Raw genomic sequence first — 16,711 nt, forward strand, 5'->3', positions numbered from 1 at the left:
AGTCTGAACTGTTCCTAAAGAGACTCTGCAGAGTCTGAACTGTTCCTAAAGAGACTCTGCAGAGTCTGAACTGTTCTTAAAGAGACTCTGCAGAGTCTGAACTGTTCCTAAAGAGTCTCTGCAGAGTCTGAACTGTTCTTAAAGAGACTCTGCAGAGTCTGAACTGTTCCTAAAGAGACTCTGCAGAGTCTGAACTGTTCCTAAAGAGACTCTACAGAGTCTGAACTGTTCCTAAAGAGTCTCTACAGAGTCTGAACTGTTCTTAAAGAGTCTCTGCAGAGTCTGAACTGTTCCTAAAGAGACTCTGCAGAGTCTGAACTGTTCTTAAAGAGACTCTGCAGAGTCTTAACTGTTCCTAAAGAGACTCTGCAGAGTCTGAACTGTTCTTAAAGAGTCTCTGCAGAGTCTGAACTGTTCTTAAAGAGTCTCTGCAGAGTCTGAACTGTTCCTAAAGAGTCTCTGTAGAGTCTGAACTGTTCTTAAAGAGACTCTGCAGAGTCTGAACTGTTCTTAGAGAGACTCTGCAGAGTCTGAACTGTTCTTAAAGAGTCTCTGCAGAGTCTGAACTGTTCTTAAAGAGACTCTGCAGAGTCTGAACTGTTCTTAAAGAGTCTCTGCAGAGTCTGAACTGTTCTTAAAGAGACTCTACAGAGTCTGAACTGTTCTTAAAGAGACTCTGCAGAGTCTGAACTGTTCTTAAAGAGACTCTGCAGAGTCTGAACTGTTCCTAAAGAGACTCTGCAGAGTCTGAACTGTTCTTAAAGAGACTCTGCAGAGTCTGAACTGTTCTTAAAGAGTCTCTGCAGAGTCTGAACTGTTCTTAAAGAGACTCTACAGAGTCTGAACTGTTCTTAAAGAGACTCTGCAGAGTCTGAACTGTTCTTAAAGAGACTCTGCAGAGTCTGAACTGTTCCTAAAGAGACTCTGCAGAGTCTGAACTGTTCTTAAAGAGTCTCTGCAGAGTCTGAACTGTTCTTAAAGAGTCTCTGCAGAGTCTGAACTGTTCCTAAAGAGACTCTGCAGAGTCTGAACTGTTCTTAAAGAGTCTCTGCAGAGTCTGAACTGTTCCTAAAGAGACTCTGCAGAGTCTGAACTGTTCCTAAAGAGACTCTACAGAATCTGAACTGTTCCTAAAGAGACTCTACAGAGTCTGAACTGTTCCTAAAGAGTCTCTGCAAAGTCTGAACTGTTCTTAAAGAGACTCTGCAGAGTCTGAACTGTTCCTAAAGAGACTCTGCAGAGTCTGAACTGTTCTTAAAGAGTCTCTACAGAGTCTGAACTGTTCCTAAAGAGACTCTACAGAGTCTGAACTGTTCCTAAAGAGACTCTACAGAGTCTGAACTGTTCCTAACTAGACTCTGCAGAGTCTGAACTGTTCCTAAAGAGACTCTGCAGAGTCTGAACTGTTCTTAAAGAGTCTCTACAGAGTCTGAACTGTTCCTAAAGAGTCTCTGTAGAGTCTGAACTGTTCCTAAAGAGACTCTGCAGAGTCTGAACTGTTCCTAAAGAGACTCTGCAGAGTCTGAACTGTTCCTAAAGAGACTCTACAGAGTCTGAACTGTTCCTAAAGAGTCTCTGCAGAGTCTGAACTGTTCCTAAAGAGACTCTGCAGAGTCTGAACTGTTCCTAAAGAGACTCTGCAGAGTCTGAACTGTTCTTAAAGAGTCTCTACAGAGTCTGAACTGTTCCTAAAGAGTCTCTGTAGAGTCTGAACTGTTCCTAAAGAGACTCTGCAGAGTCTGAACTGTTCCTAAAGAGTCTCTGCAGAGTCTGAACTGTTCCTAAAGAGACTCTGCAGAGTCTGAACTGTTCCTAAAGAGACTCTGCAGAGTCTGAACTGTTCTTAAAGAGACTCTACAGAGTCTGAACTGTTCCTAAAGAGACTCTGCAGAGTCTGAACTGTTCTTAAAGAGACTCTACAGAGTCTGAACTGTTCCTAAAGAGACTCTACAGAGTCTGAACTGTTCCTAAAGAGACTCTACAGAGTCTGAACTGTTCCTAAAGAGTCTCTGCAGAGTCTGAACTGTTCCTAAAGAGACTCTGCAGAGTCTGAACTGTTCCTAAAGAGTCTCTGCAGAGTCTGAACTGTTCCTAAAGAGACTCTACAGAGTCTGAACTGTTCCTAAAGAGTCTCTGCAGAGTCTGAACTGTTCCTAAAGAGTCTCTGCAGAGTCTGAACTGTTCCTAAAGAGACTCTACAGAGTCTGAACTGTTCCTAAAGAGTCTCTGCAGAGTCTGAACTGTTCCTAAAGAGACTCTGCAGAGTCTGAACTGTTCCTAAAGAGACTCTGCAGAGTCTGAACTGTTCTTAAAGAGTCTCTACAGAGTCTGAACTGTTCCTAAAGAGACTCTGCAGAGTCTGAACTGTTCCTAAAGAGACTCTGCAGAGTCTGAACTGTTCCTAAAGAGACTCTACAGAGTCTGAACTGTTCCTAAAGAGTCTCTACAGAGTCTGAACTGTTCCTAAAGAGTCTCTGCAGAGTCTGAACTGTTCTTAAAGAGACTCTACAGAGTCTGAACTGTTCCTAAAGAGACTCTGTAGAGTCTGAACTGTTCTTAAAGAGACTCTACAGAGTCTGAACTGTTCCTAAAGAGTCTCTACAGAGTCTGAACTGTTCTTAAAGAGTCTCTGCAGAGTCTGAACTGTTCTTAAAGAGTCTCTGCAGAGTCTGAACTGTTCTTAAAGAGACTCTGCAGAGTCTGAACTGTTCTTAAAGAGTCTCTACAGAGTCTGAACTGTTCCTAAAGAGATTCTGCAGAGTCTGAACTGTTCTTAAAGAGTCTCTGCAGAGTCTGAACTGTTCTTAAAGAGACTCTGCAGAGTCTGAACTGTTCCTAAAGAGACTCTGCAGAGTCTGAACTGTTCTTAAAGAGACTCTGCAGAGTCTGAACTGTTCCTAAAGAGACTCTGCAGAGTCTGAACTGTTCTTAAAGAGTCTCTGCAGAGTCTGAACTGTTCTTAAAGAGACTCTGTAGAGTCTGAACTGTTCTTAAAGAGACTCTACAGAGTCTGAACTGTTCTTAAAGAGACTCTGCAGAGTCTGAACTGTTCCTAAAGAGTCTCTGCAGAGTCTGAACTGTTCTTAAAGAGTCTCTGCAGAGTCTGAACTGTTCTTAAAGAGACTCTGCAGAGTCTGAACTGTTCTTAAAGAGTCTCTGCAGAGTCTGAACTGTTCTTAAAGAGACTCTGCAGAGTCTGAACTGTTCTTAAAGAGTCTCTGCAGAGTCTGAACTGTTCCTAAAGAGACTCTGCAGAGTCTGAACTGTTCTTAAAGAGACTCTACAGAGTCTGAACTGTTCCTAAAGAGACTCTGCAGAGTCTGAACTGTTCCTAAAGAGTCTCTGCAGAGTCTGAACTGTTCTTAAAGAGTCTCTGCAGAGTCTGAACTGTTCCTAAAGAGTCTCTGCAGAGTCTGAACTGTTCTTAAAGAGACTCTGCAGAGTCTGAACTGTTCCTAAAGAGTCTCTGCAGAGTCTGAACTGTTCTTAAAGAGTCTCTGCAGAGTCTGAACTGTTCTTAAAGAGTCTCTGCAGAGTCTGAACTGTTCTTAAAGAGACTCTGCAGAGTCTGAACTGTTCTTAAAGAGTCTCTGCAGAGTCTGAACTGTTCCTAAAGAGTCTCTGCAGAGTCTGAACTGTTCTTAAAGAGACTCTGCAGAGTCTGAACTGTTCTTAAAGAGTCTCTGCAGAGTCTGAACTGTTCCTAAAGAGTCTCTACAGAGTCTGAACTGTTCTTAAAGAGTCTCTTTAAGAACAGTTCAGACTCTGCAGAGTCTGAACTGTTCCTAAAGAGTCTCTACAGAGTCTGAACTGTTCTTAAAGAGTCTCTTTAAGAACAGTTCAGACTCTGCAGAGTCTGAACTGTTCCTAAAGAGTCTCTGCAGAGTCTGAACTGTTCCTAAAGAGACTCTGCAGAGTCTGAACTGTTCTTAAAGAGACTCTGCAGAGTCTGAACTGTTCTTAAAGAGACTCTGCAGAGTCTGAACTGTTCTTAAAGAGTCTCTGCAGAGTCTGAACTGTTCTTAAAGAGACTCTGCAGAGTCTGAACTGTTCTTAAAGAGACTCTGCAGAGTCTGAACTGTTCCTAAAGAGTCTCTGCAGAGTCTGAACTGTTCTTAAAGAGTCTCTGCAGAGTCTGAACTGTTCTTAAAGAGACTCTGCAGAGTCTGAACTGTTCTTAAAGAGACTCTGCAGAGTCTGAACTGTTCCTAAAGAGACTCTGCAGAGTCTGAACTGTTCCTAAAGAGACTCTGCAGAGTCTGAACTGTTCCTAAAGAGACTCTGCAGAGTCTGAACTGTTCTTAAAGAGACTCTACAGAGTCTGAACTGTTCTTAAAGAGACTCTACAGAGTCTGAACTGTTCCTAAAGAGACTCTGCAGAGTCTGAACTGTTCCTAAAGAGACTCTGCAGAGTCTGAACTGTTCTTAAAGAGACTCTACAGAGTCTGAACTGTTCTTAAAGAGACTCTGCAGAGTCTGAACTGTTCTTAAAGAGACTCTACAGAGTCTGAACTGTTCTTAAAGAGTCTCTGCAGAGTCTGAACTGTTCTTAAAGAGACTCTGCAGAGTCTGAACTGTTCCTAAAGAGACTCTGCAGAGTCTGAACTGTTCCTAAAGAGTCTCTGCAGAGTCTGAACTGTTCTTAAAGAGACTCTGCAGAGTCTGAACTGTTCTTAAAGAGTCTCTGCAGAGTCTGAACTGTTCTTAAAGAGTCTCTGCAGAGTCTGAACTGTTCCTAAAGAGACTCTGCAGAGTCTGAACTGTTCTTAAAGAGACTCTGCAGAGTCTGAACTGTTCTTAAAGAGACTCTGCAGAGTCTGAACTGTTCCTAAAGAGACTCTGCAGAGTCTGAACTGTTCTTAAAGAGTCTCTGCAGAGTCTGAACTGTTCTTAAAGAGACTCTGCAGAGTCTGAACTGTTCTTAAAGAGTCTCTGCAGAGTCTGAACTGTTCCTAAAGAGACTCTGCAGAGTCTGAACTGTTCCCAAAGAGACTGCAGAGTCTGAACTGTTCCTAAAGAGACTCTGCAGAGTCTGAACTGTTCCTAAAGAGTCTCTGCAGAGTCTGAACTGTTCTTAAAGAGTCTCTTTAAGAACAGTTCAGACTCTGCAGTGTCTGAACTGTTCTTAAAGAGACTCTGCAGAGTCTGAACTGTTCCTAAAGAGTCTCTGCAGAGTCTGAACTGTTCTTAAAGAGTCTCTGCAGAGTCTGAACTGTTCCTAAAGAGTCTCTGCAGAGTCTGAACTGTTCTTAAAGAGACTCTGCAGAGTCTGAACTGTTCCTAAAGAGTCTCTGCAGAGTCTGAACTGTTCTTAAAGAGTCTCTGCAGAGTCTGAACTGTTCCTAAAGAGACTCTGCAGAGTCTGAACTGTTCCTAAAGAGTCTCTGCAGAGTCTGAACTGTTCTTAAAGAGTCTCTTTAAGAACAGTTCAGACTCTGCAGAGTCTGAACTGTTCCTAAAGAGTCTCTACAGAGTCTGAACTGTTCCTAAAGAGTCTCTGCAGAGTCTGAACTGTTCCTAAAGAGACTCTGCAGAGTCTGAACTGTTCTTAAAGAGACTCTGCAGAGTCTGAACTGTTCCTAAAGAGACTCTGCAGAGTCTGAACTGTTCCTAAAGAGACTCTGCAGAGTCTGAACTGTTCCTAAAGAGACTCTGCAGAGTCTGAACTGTTCCTAAAGAGACTCTGCAGAGTCTGAACTGTTCTTAAAGAGTCTCTGCAGAGTCTGAACTGTTCTTAAAGAGTCTCTGCAGAGTCTGAACTGTTCTTAAAGAGACTCTGTAGAGTCTGAACTGTTCCTAAAGAGACTCTGTAGAGTCTGAACTGTTCTTAAAGAGACTCTGCAGAGTCTGAACTGTTCTTAAAGAGACTCTGCAGAGTCTGAACTGTTCTTAAAGAGACTCTACAGAGTCTGAACTGTTCCTAAAGAGACTCTGTAGAGTCTGAACTGTTCCTAAAGAGACTCTGCAGAGTCTTAACTGTTCTTAAAGAGTCTCTGCAGAGTCTGAACTGTTCTTAAAGAGACTCTGCAGAGTCTGAACTGTTCTTAAAGAGTCTCTACAGAGTCTGAACTGTTCTTAAAGAGTCTCTACAGAGTCTGAACTGTTCCTAAAGAGACTCTGCAGAGTCTGAACTGTTCTTAAAGAGTCTCTGCAGAGTCTGAACTGTTCTTAAAGAGTCTCTGCAGAGTCTGAACTGTTCTTAAAGAGACTCTGCAGAGTCTGAACTGTTCTTAAAGAGTCTCTACAGAGTCTGAACTGTTCTTAAAGAGACTCTGCAGAGTCTGAACTGTTCTTAAAGAGTCTCTACAGAGTCTGAACTGTTCTTAAAGAGTCTCTACAGAGTCTGAACTGTTCCTAAAGAGACTCTGCAGAGTCTTAACTGTTCTTAAAGAGACTCTACAGAGTCTGAACTGTTCTTAAAGAGACTCTGCAGAGTCTGAACTGTTCTTAAAGAGACTCTGCAGAGTCTGAACTGTTCTTAAAGAGTCTCTGCAGAGTCTGAACTGTTCTTAAAGAGACTCTGCAGAGTCTGAACTGTTCTTAAAGAGTCTCTACAGAGTCTGAACTGTTCCTAAAGAGACTCTGCAGAGTCTTAACTGTTCTTAAAGAGACTCTACAGAGTCTGAACTGTTCTTAAAGAGACTCTACAGAGTCTGAACTGTTCTTAAAGAGTCTCTGCAGAGTCTGAACTGTTCTTAAAGAGACTCTACAGAGTCTGAACTGTTCTTAAAGAGTCTCTGCAGAGTCTGAACTGTTCTTAAAGAGACTCTGCAGAGTTTGAACTGTTCTTAAAGAGACTCTGCAGAGTCTGAACTGTTCTTAAAGAGACTCTACAGAGTCTGAACTGTTCTTAAAGAGTCTCTGCAGAGTATGAACTGTTCCTAAAGAGACTCTGCAGAGTCTGAACTGTTCTTAAAGAGTCTCTACAGAGTCTGAACTGTTCCTAAAGAGACTCTGCAGAGTCTTAACTGTTCTTAAAGAGACTCTACAGAGTCTGAACTGTTCTTAAAGAGACTCTACAGAGTCTGAACTGTTCTTAAAGAGACTCTACAGAGTCTGAACTGTTCCTAAAGCTGCTGCTCTGTGTTCTCCGCAGTGAGCTGCACCTGGCTGCCACATGGCCTCACCTGACTGAAGGCATCATCGTGGACAATGACGTCTACAGGTCAGTCATCTACACGTCCGTCCACCTGAAGGTTCTAAAGTCGAGTCACTTCATTAATGAAAGGTTAGACCATGTGAGCTGAAGAACATGGTGGAGAACATGAGGAGAGATGTTCATCTGAAGGAAACTCTTTTAATGTTTCATAATCATTCCTTAACGTCTCTTCACCCCCACATGAAACAAGCACATTTTCTCCAGTTTTGGCTTTGCCCAAATCTAAATCTAAAGTGGAGGGTCAGAGGGTCATCTCAGAAGCTTCATCTCCTGGAGCTTCTGTTCCTGAGTTTAGTGAAGTTTCATTGAAGTTTGTTTGTTTCCCTCAGTGAGCTGGACCCTCTGCAGGCGCCGCACTGGTCTGTGCGGATCCGGACCGTGGACAACGCCCAGTGTCTGCTCGGTAACACAACACCACACAACACCACAACACAACACAACACCACACCACTCAAAACCACTCAAAACCACTCAAAACCACACAACACCACAACACACCACAAAACCACACAACACAAAACCACTCAAGACCACACAACACCACACACACACACACACACACACACACACACACACACACACACACAACACCACACACACACACACACACACACACACACACACACACACACACACACACACACACACACACACACACACACACACACACACAACACACACACACACACACACACACACACACACACACACACACACACACACGCACACACAGACATTTTACTCATGTCCTTCCATGTATTACTGTATTTGAATGGGCCAGTGCATATTAAAGCTCGTGCTGTAAATATGCCGGGTTCTTCTACAGCCCCATGACTGTAGAAGAACCCAGAGGAGATGTGAGTGTAAAGCCCTCAGTGATGAACCACCTTCAGTCGAGCTGTTCCTCGTTTGTTCCTGTTTGTGGAAATGTGTGGGTCTGGTTGACTTCCCCGTGTTCTGGTCGTAGGAGACTTCCTGCTGGAGTTCTTCAGGCTGTCTCTGTGCTCGGACTCCATGGATGAGGTTTTAGGGCGCGGCGTGACGGAGGAGGACGGTAAAGGTGAGCTGATGTTCTGTAACTTTGTCCTCCTCTGTCTCCTGATGTTCCTCCTCTGTCTCCTGATGTTCCTCCTCTGTCTCCTGATGTTCCTCCTCTGTCTCCTGATGTTCCTCCTCTGTCTCCTGATGTTCCTCCTCTGTCTCCTGATGTTCCTCCTCTGTCTCCTGATGTTCCTCCTCTGTCTCCTGATGTTCCTCCTCTGTCTCCTGATGTTCCTCCCCTGTCTCCTGATGTTCCTCCTCTGTCTCCTGATGTTCCTCCTCTGTCTCCTGATGTTCCTCCTCTGTCTCCTGATGTTCCTCCTCTGTCTCCTGATGTTCCTCCTCTGTCTCCTGATGTTCCTCCTCTGTCTCCTGATGTTGTGTTATGTTCCTCCTCTGTCTCCTGACGTTCCTCCTCTGTCTCCTGATGTTCCTCCTCTGTCTCCTGATGTTCCTCCTCCTGACGTTCCTCCTCTGTCTCCTGATGTTCCTCCTCTGTCTCCTGATGTTCCTCCTCCTGATGTTCCTCCTCTGTCTCCTGATGTTCCTCCTCTGTCTCCTGATGTTCCTCCTCTGTCTCCTGATGTTCCTCCTCTGTCTCCTGATGTTCCTCCTCTGTCTCCTGATGTTCCTCCTCTGTCTCCTGATGTTCCTCCTCTGTCTCCTGATGTTGTGTTATGTTCCTCCTCTGTCTCCTGACGTTCCTCCTCTGTCTCCTGATGTTCCTCCTCTGTCTCCTGATGTTCCTCCTCCTGATGTTCCTCCTCTGTCTCCTGATGTTCCTCCTCTGTCTCCTGATGTTCCTCCTCTGTCTCCTGATGTTCCTCCTCTGTCTCCTGATGTTCCTCCTCTGTCTCCTGACGTTCCTCCTCTGTCTCCTGACGTTCCTCCTCTGTCCCTCAGAGCACGCTGACATCAGCTCGGCTCTGCAGAAGCTCACTCAGCCCAGCGCCTCCGTCCACATCTCCAAACTGTCCGTGTCCAACATGGTGCACAGCGCTCGCAAACACATCCGCCGGAGACGCCGCTTCGACGAGTCTCCTCTGAGCAACGACAGCCTGAACACCGCCCTGCTGGTGAGAGGGGGGGCTGCGGGTGACTGACCCCCACCCATGAGAGCCCCTGGGGTTTGTCCTTCAGAGTAAAAGCCTCTGTGTTTGTGCAGTTCCTGTTCCCGGACGCGGCGGTGGAGAAGTCGTCAGAGAAGAGCAGCCCTCAGCCTCACAGCGAGGAGAACCTGGACAGAGAGGAGTCGGTACGTATCTGTCTCTCCTCCTCAGAGTCAGTTCCTCCAGCTGAAGGCCTCTCCTCTCTCTCCTCAGAGTCAGTTCCTCCAGCTGAAGGCCTCTCCTCTCTCTCCTCAGAGTCAGTTCCTCCAGCTGAAGGCCTCTCCTCTCTCTCCTCAGAGTCAGTTCCTCCAGCTGAAGGCCTCTCCTCTCTCTCCTCAGAGTCAGCTCCTCCAGCTGAAGGCCTCTCCTCTCCTCTCTCTCCTCAGAGTCAGCTCCTCCAGCTGAAGGCCTCTCCTCTCTCTCTCTCCTCAGAGTCAGCTCCTCCAGCTGAAGGCCTCTCCTCTCTCTCTCCTCAGAGTCAGTTCCTCCAGCTGAAGGCCTCTCCTCCGGACAGTCTGACCCAGCGTCTGGCTCTCTGCTTGGCCACGGTGAACCACTCTCAGGGTGGACTTCGAGCTGTGGCTCATCTGTGGCAGGAGTTTGTGCTGGAGCTGAGATATCGCTGGGAGAACAACTTCCTGATCCACGGGTGAGACACTCTTAGGGTTAGGGTTCTTCACATGTTCCTCACCTGTTCTTCACCTGCTCCTCACATGTTCCTCTCCTGTTCCTCTCCTGTTCCTCTCCTGTTCCTCACCTGTTCCTCACCTGTTCCTCACCTGTTCCTCACCTGTTCCTCACCTGTTCTTCCCCTGTTCCTCACCTGTTCCTCACCTGTTCCTCACCTGTTCCTCACCTGTTCCTCACCTGTTCCTCTCCTGTTCCTCTCCTGTTCCTCTCCTGTTCCTCTCCTGTTCCTCACCTGTTCCTCACCTGTTCTTCACTTGTTCTTCACCTGTTCCTCACCTGTTCTTCCCCTGTTCCTCACCTGTTCCTCACCTGTTCTTCACCTGTTCCTCACCTGTTCCTCACCTGTTCTTCACCTGTTCTTCACTTGTTCTTCACCTGTTCCTCACCTGTTCCTCACCTGTTCTTCACCTGTTCTTCACTTGTTCCTCACCTGTTCCTCACCTGTTCTTCACCTGTTCCTCACCTGTTCCTCACCTGTTCCTCACCTGTTCCTCACCTGTTCTTCCCCTGTTCCTCACCTGTTCCTCACCTGTTCTTCACCTGTTCTTCACTTGTTCTTCACCTGTTCCTCACCTGTTCCTCACCTGTTCCTCACCTGTTCTTCCCCTGTTCCTCACCTGTTCCTCACCTGTTCTTCCCCTGTTCCTCACCTGTTCCTCACCTGTTCTTCACCTGTTCTTCACTTGTTCTTCACCTGTTCCTCACCTGTTCTTCACCTGTTCTTCACCTGTTCTTCACTTGTTCTTCACCTGTTCCTCACCTGTTCCTCACCTGTTCCTCACCTGTTCTTCCCCTGTTCCTCACCTGTTCCTCACCTGTTCTTCACCTGTTCTTCACTTGTTCTTCACCTGTTCCTCACCTGTTCCTCACCTGTTCCTCACCTGTTCTTCCCCTGTTCCTCACCTGTTCCTCACCTGTTCTTCCCCTGTTCCTCACCTGTTCCTCACCTGTTCTTCCCCTGTTCCTCACCTGTTCTTCACCTGTTCTTCACCTGTTCTTCACTTGTTCTTCACCTGTTCCTCACCTGTTCCTCACCTGTTCCTCACCTGTTCTTCCCCTGTTCCTCACCTGTTCTTCACCTGTTCTTCACTTGTTCTTCACCTGTTCCTCACCTGTTCCTCACCTGTTCCTCACCTGTTCTTCCCCTGTTCCTCACCTGTTCCTCACCTGTTCTTCCCCTGTTCCTCACCTGTTCCTCACCTGTTCCTCACCTGTTCCTCACCTGTTCCTCACCTGTTCTTCCCCTGTTCCTCACCTGTTCCTCACCTGTTCTTCACCTGTTCTTCACTTGTTCTTCACCTGTTCCTCACCTGTTCCTCACCTGTTCCTCACCTGTTCTTCCCCTGTTCCTCACCTGTTCCTCACCTGTTCTTCCCCTGTTCCTCACCTGTTCCTCACCTGTTCTTCACCTGTTCTTCACTTGTTCTTCACCTGTTCCTCACCTGTTCTTCACCTGTTCTTCACCTGTTCTTCACTTGTTCTTCACCTGTTCCTCACCTGTTCCTCACCTGTTCCTCACCTGTTCTTCCCCTGTTCCTCACCTGTTCCTCACCTGTTCTTCACCTGTTCTTCACTTGTTCTTCACCTGTTCCTCACCTGTTCCTCACCTGTTCCTCACCTGTTCTTCCCCTGTTCCTCACCTGTTCCTCACCTGTTCTTCCCCTGTTCCTCACCTGTTCCTCACCTGTTCTTCCCCTGTTCCTCACCTGTTCTTCACCTGTTCTTCACCTGTTCTTCACTTGTTCCTCACCTGTTCCTCACCTGTTCTTCCCCTGTTCCTCACCTGTTCCTCACCTGTTCCTCACCTGTTCTTCACCTGTTCTTCACTTGTTCTTCACCTGTTCTTCACCTGTTCCTCACCTGTTCCTCACCTGTTCTTCACCTTTTCTTCCCCTGTTCCTCACCTGTTCTTCACCTGTTCCTCACCTGTTCCTCACCTGTTCTTCACCTGTTCCTCACCTGTTCTTCACTTGTTCTTCACCTGTTCCTCACCTGTTCCTCACCTGTTCCTCTCTTGTTCCTCACCTGTTCTTCACCTGTTCCTCACCTGTTCCTCACCTGTTCTTCACCTGTTCCTCACCGGTTCCTCACCTGTTCATCACCTGTTCCTCACCTGTTCCTCACCTGTTCTTCACTTGTTCTTCACCTGTTCCTCACCTGTTCCTCACCTGTTCCTCACCTGTTCTTCACCTGTTCTTCACTTGTTCTTCACCTGTTCTTCACCTGTTCCTCACCTGTTCCTCACCTGTTCTTCACCTGTTCTTCCCCTGTTCCTCACCTGTTCTTCACCTGTTCCTCACCTGTTCCTCACCTGTTCTTCACCTGTTCCTCACCTGTTCTTCACTTGTTCTTCACCTGTTCCTCACCTGTTCCTCACCTGTTCCTCTCTTGTTCCTCACCTGTTCTTCACCTGTTCCTCACCTGTTCCTCACCTGTTCTTCACCTGTTCCTCACCGGTTCCTCACCTGTTCATCACCTGTTCCTCACCTGTTCCTCACCTGTTCTTCACTTGTTCTTCACCTGTTCCTCACCTGTTCCTCACCTGTTCCTCACCTGTTCCTCACCTGTTCCTCACCTGTTCCTCACCTGTTCCTCACCTGTTCACCTGTTCCTCTGCTGCAGTTTGGCCAGTGGATCTCCAGACCTCCGCTGCTGCCTGCTCCATCAGAAGCTCCAGGTAAGATCTCTGCTCTGTACAGTAAGCGTGTGAAGGTCAGCTTTAAGGCGTGTGTTCGCTGCAGATGTTGAACTGCTGCATCGAGCGGCGGCGGGTGCGAGACGAGGCGCACAGGCAGCAGGCAGCAGGGGGCGGGGCTCAGAGCTCCTCCCCCAGAGCGGCGCCCTCAGACGCAGACGCCGCGGCGGGAAAGTCCTGGGAGTCCTGGAGCGACAGCGAAGACGAGTTCTACGAGTGCGTGAGCGAACTGTCTGAGCCGAGCGAGGGCCGGAGGAGACCTGAGGGACGACTCCAGCAGCACAACGACATGAAGCTCCTGAAGGAGGACGAGCCGCTCTACGTCCCCGTCACACAGGTCAGGAGCGAGTAACAGGAGATACAGGAGATACAGGAGATACAGGAGATACTGCCTGATGTGGTCCTCTCCCTCTCCTCTGCCTGATGTTGTCCTCTCCCTCACCTCTGCCTGATGTTCTCCCTCACCTCTGCCTGATGTTCTCCCTCTCCTCTGCCTGATGTTCTCCCTCACCTCTGCCTGATGTTCTCCCTCTCCTCTGCCTGATGTTGTCCCTCACCTCTGCCTGATGTTCTCCTCACCTCTGCCTGATGTTGTCCCTCTCCTCTGCCTGATGTTGTCCCTCTCCTCTGCCTGATGTTCTCCACACCTCTGCCTGATGTTCTCCTCTCCTCTGCCTGATGTTCTCCCTCACCTCTGCCTGATGTTTCTCCAGGAGCCGTCTCCGATGACCGAGGACATGCTGGAGCAGCAGTCTGAGGTTTTGTCCAAACTGGGCACGTCAGCAGAGGGCGCTCACCTCCGCGCACGCATGCAGAGCGCCTGCCTGCTGTCCGACATGGAGGCCTTTAAGGTACGAGAAGAAGAAGCTACAGGAGGTACAGGAGAAACAGGAGGTACAGGAGATACAGGGACTACAGGAGATACAGGGACTACAGGAGGAGATACAGGAGATACAGGAGGTACAGGAGATACAGGAGGAGATACAGGAGATACAGGAGGTACAGGAGATACAGGAGGAGATACAGGAGATACAGGAGGTACAGGAGATACAGGAGATACAGGGACTACAGGAGATACAGGGACTACAGGAGATACAGGGACTACAGGAGATACAGGGACTACAGGAGATACAGGGACTACAGGAGATACAGGGACTACAGGAGATACAGGGACTACAGGAGGTACAGGAGATACAGGAGGTACAGGAGCTACAGGAGATACAGGAGGTACAGGAGATACAGGAGACACAGGAGGTACAGGAGATACAGGAGATACAGGGACTACAGGAGATACAGGAGGTACAGGAGATACAGGAGGTACAGGAGGTACAGGAGATACAGGAGGTACAGGAGATACAGGAGGTACAGGAGGTACAGGAGGTACCGGGGCTACAGGACCCTCTGTTCTGTAGATGCTTCTCATTTAAAAACCCAGACTCTGAGCTGCATTACCGTGTTCCTCCTGCAGGCGGCGAACCCGGGCTGCGTCCTGGAGGACTTCGTGCGCTGGTACTCTCCTCGGGATTACGTGGAGGTGGAGCGCCCCCTGGAGGGAGAGGCCCGCGGGGAGCTGAGCGCCCGGATGAAGATCCCCGGGAACATGTGGCTGGAGACCTGGGACACGGCTAAAGCCACGCCCATCAGGAGGCAGAGGAGGCTGTTCGACGACACCACGGAGGCGGAGAAGGTACGAGAGCCTCAGTAATGCAGAGGAGTACTGAGTATTTACTTAGAGAGTACTGAGTATTTACTGAGAAGGTACGAGAGCCTGTAACGCAGAGGAGTAATGAGTATTCACTTAGAGAGTACTGAGTATTTACTGAGAAGGTACGAGAGCCTCAGTAACGCAGAGGAGTACTGAGTATTTACTTAGAGAGTACCACAGTATTTACTACAGAGAGGAGGTACGAGAGCCTCAGTAATGCAGAGGAGTACTGAGTATTCACTTAGAGAGTACCACAGTATTTACTACAGAGAGGAGGTACTGAGTATTCACTTAGAGAGTACTGAGTATTTACTACAGAGAGAAGGTACAGAGTATTTACTACAGAGAGAAGGTGCGAGAGCCTGTAATGCAGAGGAGTACTGAGTATTCACTTAGAGAGTACTGAGTATTTACTTAGAGAGTACTGAGTATTTACTTAGAGAGTACTGAGTATTTACTTAGAAGGTACCAGAGTGTTTACTTAGAAGGTACGAGAGCCTCTAACGCAGAGGAGTACTGAGTATTTACTTAGAGAGTACTGAGTATTTACTACAGAGAGAAGGTACGAGAGCCTGTAACGCAGAGGAGTACTGAGTATTTACTTAGAGAGTACTGAGTATTTACTACAGAGAGAAGGTACGAGAGCCTGTAACGCAGAGGAGTACCGAGTATTTACTTAGAGAGTACTGAGTATTTACTACAGAGAGCAGGTACTGAGTATTCACTTAGAAGGTACTGAGTATTTACTACAGAGAGAAGGTACTGAGTATTTACTACAGAGAGAAGGTACATAGTTTTTACTACAGAGAGAAGGTACTGAGTATTTACTACAGAGAGAAGGTACAGAGTATTTACTACAGAGAGAAGGTACATAGTATTTACTACAGAGAGAAGGTACTGAGTATTTACTACAGAGAGAAGGTACAGAGTATTTACTACAGAGAGAAGGTACATGTAACCTCAGGTGTGTAACCTCAGGTGTGTAACCTCAGGTGTGTAACCTCAGGTGTGTAACCTCAGGTGTGTAACCTCAGGTGTCTGTAACCTCAGGTGTCTGTAACCTCAGGTGTCTGTAACCTCAGGTGTCTGTAACCTCAGGTGTCTGTAACCTCAGGTGTGTAACCTCAGGTGTCTGTAACCTCAGGTGTCTGTAACCTCAGGTGTCTGTAACCTCAGGTGTGTAACCTCAGGTGTGTAACCTCAGGTGTGTAACCTCAGGTGTGTAACCTCAGGTGTGTAACCTCAGGTGTCTATAACCTCAGGTGTCTGTAACCTCAGGTGTCTGTAACCTCAGGTGTCTGTAACCTCAGGTGTCTGTAACCTCAGGTGTGTAACCTCAGGTGTGTAACCTCAGGTGTGTAACCTCAGGTGTGTAACCTCAGGTGTGTAACCTCAGGTGTCTATAACCTCAGGTGTCTGTAACCTCAGGTGTCTGTAACCTCAGGTGTGTAACCTCAGGTGTGTAACCTCAGGTGTCTGTAACCTCAGGTGTCTGTAACCTCAGGTGTCTGTAACCTCAGGTGTCTGTAACCTCAGGTGTCTGTAACCTCAGGTGTCTGTAACCTCAGGTGTCTGTAACCTCAGGTGTCTGTAACCTCAGGTGTGTAACCTCAGGTGTCTGTAACCTCAGGTGTCTGTAACCTCAGGTGTCTGTAACCTCAGGTGTCTATAACCTCAGGTGTCTGTAACCTCAGGTGTCTGTAACCTCAGGTGTGTAACCTCAGGTGTGTAACCTCAGGTGTCTGTAACCTCAGGTGTCTGTAACCTCAGGTGTCTGTAACCTCAGGTGTCTGTAACCTCAGGTGTCTGTAACCTCAGGTGTCTGTAACCTCAGGTGTCTGTAACCTCAGGTGTCTGTAACCTCAGGTGTCTGTAACCTCAGGTGTCTGTATCTCCTGTACCTCAGGTGTCTGTAACCTCAGGTGTCTTTAGCCTCAGGTGTCTGTATCTCCTGTACCTCAGGTGTCTGTAACCTCAGGTGTCTGTAACCTCATGTGTCTGTAACCTCAGGTGTCTGTAACCTCAGGTGTCTGTAACCTCATGTGTCTGTAACCTCATGTGTCTGTAACCTCATGTGTCTATAACCTCAGGTGTCTGTAACCTCAGGTGTCTGTATCTCCTGTACCTCAGGTGTCTGTAACCTCAGGTGTCTGTAACCTCAGGTGTCTTTAGCCTCAGGTGTCTGTATCTCCTGTACCTCAGGTGTCTGTAACCTCAGGTGTCTTTAGCCTCAGGTGTCTGTATCTCCTGTACCTCAGGTGTCTGTAACCTCAGGTGTCTTTAGCCTCAGGTGTCTGTATCTCCTGTACCTC

General features: G+C 47.6%; 1 protein-coding gene across 2 annotated transcripts in view; it reads left to right on the top strand.

Moving 5' to 3' along the window:
• rab3gap1 (RAB3 GTPase activating protein subunit 1) overlaps positions 1 to 16,711 on the top strand; it is a 49,821-nt gene that overhangs the window by 14,425 nt on the left and 18,685 nt on the right. For both annotated transcript variants that reach the window (XM_079562441.1, XM_079562442.1), the window contains exons 10-19: positions 7,097 to 7,165; positions 7,489 to 7,562; positions 8,127 to 8,219; positions 9,104 to 9,276; positions 9,366 to 9,455; positions 9,786 to 9,958; positions 12,622 to 12,676; positions 12,741 to 13,031; positions 13,408 to 13,545; positions 14,163 to 14,381. In XM_079562441.1, coding sequence (XP_079418567.1) covers positions 7,097 to 7,165; positions 7,489 to 7,562; positions 8,127 to 8,219; positions 9,104 to 9,276; positions 9,366 to 9,455; positions 9,786 to 9,958; positions 12,622 to 12,676; positions 12,741 to 13,031; positions 13,408 to 13,545; positions 14,163 to 14,381 — 1,375 coding nt within the window. The remainder of the gene's footprint in view (positions 1 to 7,096; positions 7,166 to 7,488; positions 7,563 to 8,126; positions 8,220 to 9,103; positions 9,277 to 9,365; positions 9,456 to 9,785; positions 9,959 to 12,621; positions 12,677 to 12,740; positions 13,032 to 13,407; positions 13,546 to 14,162; positions 14,382 to 16,711) is intronic.

The sequence above is a fragment of the Gobius niger genome (genome assembly GCF_951799975.1).
Source record: "Gobius niger genome assembly, chromosome: 9".
Taxonomy (NCBI): domain Eukaryota; kingdom Metazoa; phylum Chordata; class Actinopteri; order Gobiiformes; family Gobiidae; genus Gobius; species Gobius niger.